A 12,588-nucleotide genomic window follows, 5' to 3' on the forward strand; every position below is an offset into this window, starting at 1 on the left:
ATGCCTTTTGGTTCAAATTGTATGTACAGTTAAAGATAGCGGGACGGATTTAAAAATAATTAAAAAAAGATTAACTTCCCATCGTTAATTTCTTAGAAAAGTGTTTGAATTTGAAATGTTTACAGCCCGTAATCTAAGACATGCTATTGATTTACAGAGGCAGCGCTGCTTTGTGTGTTATGTAAGCGTTATGTAAGCGTGTGTTGTTATGAGGAGCTGTCAGGTTGTCTGGCTGCAACACGTGTAAGCCGTCAAGCACTGAAACCCAAATTCCACGAAGGAGGGGGAGGAAAAAAAAAGAAGCTTTATTAATATTTTAATATATATCAATAATACTTTATATACAAAATATGTACAACAAACAACCTTTTGTTACATTTCAAAATAAAAATCCCAAGTACCTCTCTCTCTCTCTCGCTATACAAAACTATTATTTTTCTTTGAACTTTACATTCACTCTCTTTGCCACAGACACGACAACTAAAGCAAAAATACATTGAAACACCTGCTAATCGTGTGTGTGTGTGTGTGTGTGTGTGTGTGTGTGTGCGTTACGGGAGTAAAGGCAACAGCATGAGCTAAGATCAGGCCTTAACTTGACTGGGAATTTTGTGGGCGAGATGCAAATCTGGTTGAGCGCGATGCTGCACACCTTTCCTCTCGGCGCAGCAGAGGAGCGCCTCCACCTTCATATCTGGCCGTGATGCGAATACACTCAGCGGGTCACGTATCAAAAATAGAGATGTGCGAGTAGCAGAAGCAAAAAAAAAAATCACAAGACATGACTTCACAGGGGGGGGCAGGACTCCATCTAGATGCAGAAATAGTTGTGAGTCATAAATGAAATCGTTGAAAGCGCGTACGGCCACATCTATTTATTTTTTTAATACATTTTTTGTTTTTAAATAGACGCGAGAGTGGCACACCTCGTACCGTGACAACACCCTGAATTCTTGGGACGCCGGGAACACTGTTTATAATAATTGAGGGATCGTGGCCGTGAGTTTCCTTTGTGACGTCTCTTATCAAAATGTTCTGTTTTTTTGGTAACATTCTTGCCTCGACGACGGTTCATGCCGCTTCGGGAGCGACCGACACTGAAAGGTGGATCCTCCGTTCACGGATCCACAGCAGGTCAAAAGATTATTTGAGCAGCATCTACAAGGGGCTTTTGTTCAACCTTTACATTCATTACAGAGTGGTGTGTGTGCAAAAAAGTAGGTCCAAATAATGTTTTGGGGGGCCTTACATTCTGTGTTTACCTCTGACATTCAACACCGAGTGCAGAGAAGCTCACTGAAAAACAACACAAACAAAATAAAAACACCTCTCGCGACCTCTTCGTCTTTTGAACTGATCTTCTTCACAGTGTTTGAGAGCCGTGTGTCGGGGGGGTCGATGCGCCGTCAACGCGGGCGCTCCATACCGCCCCTAAAAGTCTGGTTTCAGTGTGCAAGGGGCCGGTAGGCGACGGTGACGGTGAGGTCGTTGCCAGTGGTCAATGTTCTGATGGGCCGAACAACGGCTGTGGTTTTAAGGGATACCAGAGCTTGTTTGTGGGGGTTTTGTTTAGTTGTTGTTTTTTTACCCTCTTTTCAACCGCATCAACATTCAGAGGGCAAGATTCCAACAGAAACACATCTGCTCAGTCTTTGGTTTCCAGGTTCAATGTCGGGACCTGCTTTAAAGCTTTGTGCAGGGCAGGGGAGTCCATTGGGTTCTGGTAGGACGCTGGAGACCCCGCCCTCGGGGACATCACCAGAGACGAGCCGGGCGTCTCTGGGGTCATGCTCCCCGCGGAGCATCCCATGCCCGGGTACATAACCGGCATGCCCCCGTACCAGCGCTTCTCCAGCATGGGGAGGTAGGCGGCGGCGGCTGCGGCCGAAGGTGGGAGGAGGTAGAAGGGGAGGCAGAACGGGGGCTGGTTGGGGCTGAAGCTCATGTAGCCGCCGGGGCCTCCCGCCACGTGACCGGAGAGAACCTCGTCCTCCAAGGTGTCGGGCCTCGACCTCTTGGCCCGGGGCTCGTCGCCCTCCTGCTTGATGGCGCCGGCCGCTGCCGCCGCTGCTGCTGCTGCTGCTGCCGCTGCTGCTGCTGCTGCTGCTGCTGCTGCTTCGGACGCGACGCGCCTGCGCTCCCCCTCCTTCGCGTGGCTCTCTGACCACTGGGCTTTGGCGTCGCGCTTTTCGTGCTCCCCACCGTAGCCGCTGTCGGTATCCGTGTCGCTGCCGCTCAGCTCCCCCGCCGCGTGGGGGTAAGTCCTTTGAATGACGGGGACGCAGTTCTTGGCGGAGCCCTCGGACGCCCTCTTGGGCTCCCCGGCGGGCTGCTTCTTCTCAGACGCTTGAGGGACGGATTCGTCCGGGCCACTCTGGTGATGCAGGACTTCCGCCGCGACCTTCTGGATGTGGCCGATGACGTGGGAGGGAGTCAGGTCCCTGCTGCTCTCTTGGCTGGCCAGATAGTGGAGGACCTCCTTCGCACACAAGTGGAAGCCGGAGCGGAACATCTCCTCGCTGCTCTCGGCGGCGCCGCCTCCGTGATCACCTGCTCAACCAGAAACACGAGGGTCAGAGTGACATCCTCACAGCACAATCTTCTTAAATTTAGTTCCGACAGATCGCTCGGTCCTGCCGCCGCTCAACGAACGACAGCCGTCTGTAATTTTCACCAAAACTCACCGATCTGCAGGTCGCTCTGTAGCGCCATGATCTTCTGCTGCTGCTGCTCCAGGATGCCGCTCAGGGCCTTCACATGCTTGAGAGTGAGCTCCAGCACCACGGCTTTCTCCAAATGACCCAGCGTCTAAAAACAGGAAGACCTTCGATAAGCATGTTGATCTTTCTTATGTAACACATTCTGCAGGCGTACAGAGGACAAGCACCGGACACCCGCCGGGGAAGTCATGCAATCCACACACACACAGAAAAAAGATGATTTAAATCTAAAACCTTGTTTGAATTTGAACACAATTTATTTTATATTTATTAAATAAGGACAAGATTACAAGTTTAAAAAAAAAAGTTGTTTTTTCATCTCTGCTCTCCTTTCGAAATGCAAAAGTGTTTATAACATTAGTTTTTTTTAATTATTCTTTGAGATTTCAAAAACTGAATCCCCGATCAGGCTGGAGCAAACACTGCTGCTCAGCAGAACCGCGTCGCGTGTCCGATTCCCCGGCTGGGAGCGGACGTGGTGCGCAACATGGAAGAAGAAGAACACTCACTGTGAGCTTGAGGTGCTCTGGCAGCAGATCCTTCAGCTGGGCGATGCATTCGTTGATCCTGTCGCGCCTTTTCTTTTCGATCAGCCGGTGGGGCAACTTGTAAGTCTCCTGGAGAGAGAGAGGGAGAGAGAGAGGGGTTGGAAAAAAATATGTGAGTGTCTGTGTGAATCCAGGCTGCTCCGTCTAACTGACGGAACGCAGGAATATATTTCGCATTTTTACTTTACATATGTATTTAGTTACCTTGCTGTCATCCCCGCGCTTCACGCCTCTCCTGGGTTTGTACACATACATGGAGAAATCGATTCTTCGGAGACAAGATATAATTAGTTAGACTTATGTTTGCCAAGGGCTCGGCGTACAAACGCGTCACGTAGTTGGATAGAACTGAACGGAGCCGAATAGAAGATGCTCTTTTTACCCTTGCATGTCAGCTATATCCAGTGATGGTGGCGGTTGCGCGCTGGTAATCCTCTCCATGTTGCTCAACGGTGAAAAAACCCGAAGAAATGTTGGGGTGGTGGGAAGGGGAGGGGATGGGGGAGAAGAAGAAAAGAAAGAAAAAAAAGCCTCCAAAAACGTTCCAAATGTGACTCTTCAAAACGCACTTCAAAAGCTGACTATAAATCACACGCGCTCAACAACAAACAAACAAAAAAAGAAAAACCGAAGAAAAATAGTATCTCCTGTTATCCAGCGTGCGTGTGCGTTTTCCCCTCCCGCTTGTGAGCTGCGAGTCTCGGGGCAGTGCGCAGTGTGGCCGCCCGAGAGGTCCGGGCTCGGTAGTCGGTGTGGGGAGGATCCGCGCGCGGCTGAGCGTGTGAGGGAGCTGGGTGGGTTCTGACTACGTGTTAAATAAACCCTGTGACTGCAGGCACGTCTCTCTTCGGCTGGAGACACAGACTCGACACCGTCACATGAGCCTCACGTGTTGGACGGCGCTTTCAACTCCTCACCCTCCCCGCGCAACACGCGCACACACACACATACACACACACACACACGCGCGCGCGCGCACGCTTCCCTCCCTCCCTCCCCCCGTGCGCCCTGCTGCTGGAGTACAACCCATTCGTGTAGTACTCCTCCACTGGGGTTGAGTCCCGTGTACCACGCTCCTCCGGCTCTTTGGGGGGCCAAACCGTGTCCGCGGGGCCCGGACCGTGTTTACAGAGAGAGAAAGTAGAGCGGCGGAATGTTATCCAGCAAACTGCACATGTGGCAAAATCTTTCTATAAACACTATAACACCAACAACAGAAAACTGTAGAGCCTCTAGAGTGTCGTAGTTTATGACAATAATTTAAAGAAGGATAAAAGGAGCATATCAGCGTATCTTATTTAGGTAAAGGTCTGTTTGTTATTTAAAAGCAACATGGTGGGAGCCGAAGGTACGAGATCCGGAAGGGTGTGATAAGGTCAGAATCAGAATCACAATCAGCTTTAACGGCCATGTAAGTTTACACATATATGGAATTTGACTCCGATTTCACTTAGCTATTCGTATTTATACACAATATACAGTAAACAAGATCAATATAAAAAAAGACAAAAAGGTAGGGTGACAATCAAGTCAAATCTGTCACACTTTTCGATTGTAGGTTGTTTTATTAAGATAAAAACTAACCCACAGCCAACATTAACAACAACAATAATAATAATTATTATTGTGGTTGTTGTTATTATACAATTGTTATTGTTGTAATAACAATAATTATTGTATATTCCTAGGATATTTCCAAAGTTTTTGGAAATATCTGCTAGTATATTAGTATCGCCACTTGTTTTCACCTGTGTTTTATGTAGTTTAATATTATTTATGAAAATCTTTCCTTTGTAAAAACATGTTTTATAAATATGTATATATTGGTGTCTTATAATAAATGTCAGTGTTTCAATGGGACCAACAAGGTAATCATTTCTACTTTCCACATTTTTTCGCCTGGTTTGTGTCACGCGCGCAGGAAGGACACCGTGTAATTTCACACTGTACCCGCTCGCTGTGCGGCACGTGCACCTGCGGCGGGATACTGTCGCCGTGGCGGAGCGTTTTGTTTTCCTTTTCGTGCCGGCTGCTGTGCTGATAGTATTAAACCTGCCTCTACCCACCAGCGGGGCTGTCACGTTGAGCTCCTCATGGGCGCGAGAGAGCCGAGGAGCAGATCCCTGCCGGTGACGTCAGGCGCGCAGACAGCCGAGGGTTCCCGATTGGTCGCTCGGCTCCTCCCCTCGACGTCCCGAAGCAGCCGCAGACTAAAGATAGAAGCAGCTCCAGAGCAGCGGCGCGCGGGCCGGAAGCGAGGGGAGCGGGAAAAAGGAGGCCTCTGTCAACATGTGCTCTAGAACCGATAAGAGCTCGAACATAAGGAAACAGTTGACTCCTTTCTGCTGTTATTCTTATAGCGCTGTTGTCAGGGGGCTTGCTCTTCCACATTGATTTTTGCTTTCATCATAGACATATAGGTATCATTACAGGTTTCTTTTTTAAATATATAAAGGAGGCAACACCATTCCATGTCATCCATTGTTCATCAGACCACTGCATCTAAACTGATTTTATCCACAATATTCAGTGGTGGAAAAAGTATTCAAGTCATTAATAAATGTAATAATTCCACACACACACAACTACAAATATATATATACACATTATTATCAATAATAAATACATTTCAATAAAGTCCTTTATTTGGCAACAAAATGTAGCCTAGGCCAAAATGGCTTATATATATATATATATATATATAAATAAAAACACACAATTTGATAATAAATATTATTCTCATTGATTGGTCATGGTTGAGCCATTGTTAACTACTTTCTGTTGGGTAGTTTTATGCATTATATTGTATAAATTGACAAGATATTTCGTATGTCAAATCTTGATTTAAAAAGTAAATAAATGTACTGGAGGAACACATTCAATATTTTCCCCTGAAATGTATACGTTATATACTTATGTATATGTCGCATGAGGATTTCCATGATGATGGAAATACTCAAGTGAAGTACAAGTAGGCCTACCTCAAAGTAAGGTCTACTTAAGTACTACATAGTAAATGGTTACTTTGCACTTTATATCTTCATGGGTGGGAATGTAGTAAAGTGTCAATCCTCGCTAGCTGGATACAATGCTCTGCTGAAGCTCCGACTCACGAGTCATTGAGTGGAGCTCCATTGTTGGACCGATTCACGCTACATTTCAAGCTGCAATAAGTCTGTGAGGGACATTATAGTTAGTATGAGCATATTTTATCTGACTCAGTGTTGTTTACATGTAAACCCATGGAGGATATACAAGGTTTGAAGAGTCATACAGTCCTGAACTGATCTTCGGTGGCTCACCGATTAGCAGCGTACTACTACTTAAGTTCTACTCTGACTCCACACAAAACAGTGTCTTGACTCCAGCTTTAAGGCAGATCAGCATCAGCCCCTCTAAAGACGAGTTAAGCTTGATAAATACTTGGCCTAACTAATGAGGCTATCTTAAAGCCACCTGCGTACACACGTTCCACGTGCACTGCTGACATTTGCTGGTTTCATTGACGCATGTTTCCATTCGACAGACGTCGTTTCTCTGTAAGCCAAAAGATTCATTCAGGACATGGTCTATATAGCTTTATTTCCGAAGTGGAAAACATCCTCTATTTGACTCTCAGAGAGCGTGTTGTATATTATAATAATGTTGTATATAGTGTTGTATTGTCAAAAGGTGGCATTTATAGTTTTCCCTCAATTTGATTCGAGGGTGTAAAAATACACTGCGGCAATAAACATCCGATAAAATACCCTCAACAATAAACAAACACAGCATGAAGTAAAGGATAATTACATCAATTTTAATAAATAATCCTACTTTAATATACAAATTGACAGTGCTTAGATTTTTAATCTTAACATTCATGGGTAACAATTGTTTTTCCTCCATCTCATTTTTCTATACAAAAGCAAGGATATGCAACAAACTTCATGTAAACATAGTAGTCCAAAAAACTAAAAGGAGATCATTCTAACCATAAAGTACCATGAAAACAAACTAAAACATTTCAGGGACGGGAACATGAACGTTAGTGACTCTGCACAAGCAAAAAACAGACTTTAAACAAAAACAAAAAAAACAGGCACAATTGGAACATGTTTGCTGCTAAACAGGAAATTATCCAAATGACTTTTATTACAATAACAGACTCCTGATCAAATTGTAATAGCCAGAGTGAAACTGAATAAATTACACAGTATATTTGACCGACAAGTCAAACGTCCTTTAGAACCCAATTAAATAAGAAAGCAGATTGACAATAAAAGTTAGCACTGAGACGTGACACCATTGGATTTACACAGGTGAAAGAAAACTATCTGTATATATTGCCCTCACACAATATACTATCTCTATTGAGAAATTTAAAAAAAGTAAAATTGAGACGTCCAACTTATTAAATAGTATCTCTATATTTGCGTAAGTAAAGACAACCAACTACTCCCTATTTAATCCAGAGACAATAAAGTACAAACAGAAGAATTGGCCCACGCTTTTAAGTAAGACATGATCGATGGAACTTAAATCCACACACCAATGAGGTTGCATATTTAAGTTAATATATTGCACGACAAAATACAAAAGAATAAGACATTTAATACTGCTCGTTATGCCAGAAATATAAAACATTCAAATAAAACAAATGCGACTAAATCCTCCTGTCCAGTCAGCTTCATCGTGTTTCAAGTTCAACCAGTAAAGGCCATGTGTTGAGAAATCCAATTTATGTATTTGTATTTTTTTTTTTTTTTTTTTTAAAGTAGAAAACATTTGGCACCAATTCCAAACCGGACTGAACAGCACGAGGTGGGAGAGTAACATGTGCGTGGGGGGCAGAGCTACACATCGCCTTATGACTACCTATTGTTTCCCTACCGTTACGAATTACACTCAGGGCAGTATACATGTTGTGCAACCTCTGAGTGAGGAACGCACACACGCCGTCCGTCCACACGGCCGATGCCGTGGAGCTGCTCCGTGGGGGCCCCTGCGTCACCGGCCCCTATGCCGGCTGTTGGGGGTTGACGTTCATGTGCTGAGGGTGTCCCAGCAGGCCAATCCGCTGCTTCTGCTTCCTCTGTTCTGTCATCTGAAGAAATACATAAAGAAAATAAATAAGTCATTCCACCTGTATCTCCGTTTGCACACACGTCTTCCTCCTCTCTGGTCTTTAGCCGTCATCGATTTATTCTCTCACGCCTCGCAACAGAAACTAACAAACGCTGTGTAAACTGCACACCGCTGAACCAAAAAACAAAAAACGGAATCTTTTGAAAATTCGGCCGGCCTCGTCATCCGCATTGCCGCCGTGTCCTCTGACGAAAGCGGACCAACACAAACTACTAATACTGAAACCCAGTCAAAAAGAAATTTCAGAGATCAACGAAGCCCATGAGTCATAACACAGGCACCGACCTTTATAGCAGCAGGAGCAAGGACGGGCTTTTTGTGCAAAGAATTGACTTTATTTAAAACACAAGGGCACCTACCACACTGAAACACAACAATATGAAAAGTGAGAGTGCAAAGTGGTCTTGTGATGAGTGTTCCAGGAGAAATCATTCTGCGTAGAGTACAAATACCATGAAGACGCATCACGTGGACAGTCTAAACTCAGTTAGCAGCAGAACCCCCGCTCACTTTAATTATGACAATTTCACAGAGAACGCTCGCGGCGAGATCTGTGGATGTTTGCCAATTTCTTCCCAAGAAGGATGATAATTCATGTACTGTTACTTTATTTAATGTAGAGTCATATTTCCTGGATCATTTAGTTCTATAATATATATATATATATATATTATTATTATTTTTTTTTTTTTCCAAAGAGTCACACGTTGAGTTTGGACTGAAAATGTGACCGATGCTCCGTTGCCCTTCACAGCATTGCAGCAACACAACAATCATTTCCCCCGCTGTCTGGGTCAGAATGTCTCGGTAACATTCACTTCCTCATTTCAAGGGCAAAGAGATTTTTATAATTCTGTTTCCTCGAAGGGGTGGATTACGCTGATTTGTACACAACATCAGCAGATTTGTATTCTAACACAACATAGAAGCACAAAGTGTTGTTTTTTTAAAAGAAAAAATATTGAGAAAGGCTTTATCCAGTAAACCAATATAAAGAGCAATACAAAATAAATAAATAAAAGCTCACTGAGAGCCTTGTACAGTGTGTTGTGAATTATGACTCACCGACTTTTGCATTTTTAGTAAGCGCTGCCTCTAAAGGGCAAAGAGCGGCGAACGAACCTCGAGCAACATCTGCAGTCCACATCTCAGAAGAAGCCAATCTCCCACTGATGGTGTTTTCTGTCAGTGTTTCGCTGTCGCTCAACCCACCTGTTCCTTGAGCTCCGTCAGCTGGCCTGATAGGTTGGACACCAGTTTCATGGTGGACTCCAGTTTCTCCTGCAGGTTTCTGATCTCATTCTGCTCCCCGTCCGCGTCGCTGCTGACCAGGGACATGGCCCGCATCCGTGGGAACCAGTCCAAGTTGTGGTCCTGTGAAACACGAGAGGTTAGGGACAGCGGCTCTTCATCAAATCTGCTGTAAGTTCTGCTATTTTCTGCAAAAATATTAGTAACCTTTCTAAATGTATTTTCGAAATAAACTTAGTTTTAATTTACATTTCAATTCTGCAAATGCACTTTTCTGATTCCCATCTTTCAGGGTAGTTGAACATGCGTCGCGTCGCGTCGCGTCACGTCACACACACTTTGATTAGTGTTTTTCACCATAGGCCCCGTTTTGTCTCTTTGGTGATTTCAAACAGACTCTAAAAACGGACTCAGACGAATCATGAGGGACTTTCCATCCTACAATCACATGGGATATGGGGGCATTCTTGAAATCACCCGGAACAGGCGGTTCACTTATCGGTGACACGTTGAGGCAACGTCTAGTTTTTGCCTCACACACACACACACACACACACACACACACACACACACACACACACACACACACACACACACACACACACACACACACACACACACACACACACACACACACACACACACACACACACACAAATGCAAAAAAAAAGCTGAAACAGCTGGGATGAAGGAAGAAACTTCCTCATTCGATGAAACACACATACATCGCTCCTGTGAGCAGAAGACCAGAGCTGTGTTGAAGTGCTGAAACCAGGAACACGAGCAACAGCAGCTGGAGGCGAGGAACCGAGCCGTTTTCAGTTGGAGTTTGTGCGTCATGAGGTTTATTTAAATGCTGGTCGGAGAGAGTACAGTTTTGAAATATTAGCTGTCGCGGTGATTTCCACTGACAACGAATGACAGCATTGATAATTACTGCTGGCAACAGTGAGCAGCAACCAAGAAACTTCCCGGTTTGATGTGTAGATTTCTTTCATAACTCTGAAGTTACTGTTTGCAAAAGTCTGAATTTAAGGAGCTTTTAACGGCCGGTGAATGCTGCTGGAAAGTCGAGGTGTTGAGTTTGGCATACTTTGGACACAAATCGGCTCAGTATGTACAAGGGTGTAAACTGATTACAACAGTTATGAATAATAATACAAAAGGCAGTTTTAAATCGTTGATGGTTGGGGATTATTTCTAAAAGATTTAATCATTGTGTGTGTTTTATATGTGATAAAATACTGAAGCAAAAAACAACAAAAGTCTTTAAAAGTTATAATCATTAGGATTTTCATAAAAACATAACCCGTCTTTGATACGCTATATGGTAAATGAGTAATTTAATGTTTCTCTACATAGTAGTTTTCCTAGTTTGTGGCAGAGTCCGCCACATTTCCTTCACACATACGAGGGATTCAAAAGAAGCGACGCTTACACGTCATAAACAGTGATATCTGCCTCAACATTTACTGTTTACTCTCCCAATGCAGCAAACCCAAAAGGCCTCTCTGGCCCTGCCTTGAATTTGATGACACAAGGTGTGTTTTATTGTGACAGTCGGAGGAAGCGCAATTTAATTGTCACAGAGGTTGACCCGATCAAAGCTGCTCAACGAATGTTTGCTCAAACATGATAAGATATGGAAAAAAAATCCATTTCTTGCAACTTGAATGCACTTAGCCTGCATACATAACATGCAAACATGGCAGAGGGATGACACTCAGCAACAGACTCGGGGTTGGCGAGTTCAAACAGGGCTCGAGGGGCCCCTCGGCTGCATTCTTTCACCATTCTTGCATTCTTCCACCTCCTCCGGCACTTGACCGTCACATGCCATAGTTATTGTGCGTCGTCCGGTTGAACCCGCTTCCAAAATAAGTCCCAGTCACGGGAACACCATCGTGTTTCATTCACCACCCGTCTCGCCCTCGTGTGTCCTCGATGAGCGTGACTGCCGGTCCTGATGCGGCGGGACTGAGAGGCGAGGATGCCGCGCAGCTGCTGAGGTCAGCGACTGGAAAAACGGCGCGGCGCTGAAGAACCGGTCTGGAAAAGTCCCGTAGGTTTGGTCGAGGGGAGCGAGGTGGCTGTCCGAACCTCAAAAACGGGTCGTGGGTCAGACAGCAGCCTGAAGGGGAATCCCGAAACACTAAGATAATGAGCGGTACACACTCATTCTGAGAGGAGGAGAGGGCTGCTGTGAGCTAGTTCCACTTCCTGAATGCCTGTGTTTAGTTCAACTGCCCCTCTCTCAACACACTTACTTATTCTAATAGAGTCAGGCTTAGTGCCTTGCAAAGTTTGTCACATGCTAAATTAAGTAAGAATGTGTTTGTTTATTTATCATTACAGCGCTTTAATTTATCTAAACAAGTCTGTCTGTTAGAGATTAAACAATAAAAAGGTCTCTGGCTTTTAAAATCATTTTTCTGTCACCAGTATTTCCCACACACTCGTATTGCTGTCAACACATCAGAGGTCACTTCTCCATTTGGGCTGCGGTCCACAGGCTCACGTGTGTTTGTGTTTGACGACATTGTCACCCGCCGCCTGGCCCCCTCTTTCCGTCCCCACTGTTTACAAACGTACGCGCTTCCAGTAAACGGAGAAGCGCGGCCTCAAACACTCAAGACTGCGTATCACGCCGGTTCAATGGAAATGACGGAAGTAGAGTTTTCATTATTATTAAACCCGCGAGGCCATGAGAAGGGAACAGGATGCAGTGTGGTTAAAACAGCAACAGAGAACGTCACAGCCCTGCCACAAGCCACCTGACGAGAGCAGACAGCCCACTCAAAGTCAACAAATATGCAAAATAAGAAAGGCCCCGCAAAGGAATGTCACACATCAAAACAGACGCAGACAGATATGGTTTCAGTATATTTTGCTACGCTCGCTTTTTTTGTGGCTACTGATGTTTCAAATCAGTCCGGGGAGCT

General features: G+C 44.8%; 2 protein-coding genes across 2 annotated transcripts in view; both read right to left on the reverse strand.

Moving 5' to 3' along the window:
* Positions 1-299: 299 nt before the first annotated feature.
* bhlhe40 (basic helix-loop-helix family, member e40) lies at positions 300-4,042 on the reverse strand. The gene is made up of 5 exons (XM_079218106.1): positions 3,651-4,042; positions 3,473-3,536; positions 3,230-3,337; positions 2,685-2,808; positions 300-2,550 (listed from the first exon to the last, which is right to left on the reverse strand). Exons 1-5 carry the CDS (start codon positions 3,707-3,709, stop codon positions 1,646-1,648), a joined length of 1,260 nt encoding a protein of 419 aa, XP_079074232.1. The 5' UTR covers positions 3,710-4,042; the 3' UTR covers positions 300-1,645.
* Positions 4,043-7,047: 3,005 nt separating this feature from the next.
* Positions 7,048-12,588, reverse strand: part of itpr1b (inositol 1,4,5-trisphosphate receptor, type 1b) — a gene marked incomplete at its 5' end in the record, with an annotated part of 82,005 nt that continues 76,464 nt past the window's right edge. The window contains 2 exon segments of the mRNA XM_079218778.1: positions 7,048-8,354; positions 9,608-9,769. Coding sequence (XP_079074904.1) covers positions 8,268-8,354; positions 9,608-9,769 — 249 coding nt within the window. The 3' untranslated portion in view covers positions 7,048-8,267.

Source organism: Taurulus bubalis (genome assembly GCF_910589615.1).
Source record: "Taurulus bubalis genome assembly, chromosome: 5".
NCBI lineage: Eukaryota > Metazoa > Chordata > Actinopteri > Perciformes > Cottidae > Taurulus > Taurulus bubalis.

Excerpts from the sequence above, each read along its gene's own strand:
- bhlhe40 (XM_079218106.1), bottom strand. The coding sequence starts at position 3,709 with ATGGAGAGGATTACCAGCGCGCAACCGCCACCATCACTGGATATAGCT. Across the intron at positions 3,338-3,472 it reads AGCGCGGGGATGACAGCAAG|GAGACTTACAAGTTGCCCCA; the intron begins GTAACTAAATAC and ends CTCTCTCTCCAG. Across the intron at positions 2,809-3,229 it reads CAGAGCACCTCAAGCTCACA|ACGCTGGGTCATTTGGAGAA; the intron begins GTGAGTGTTCTT and ends TCCTGTTTTTAG.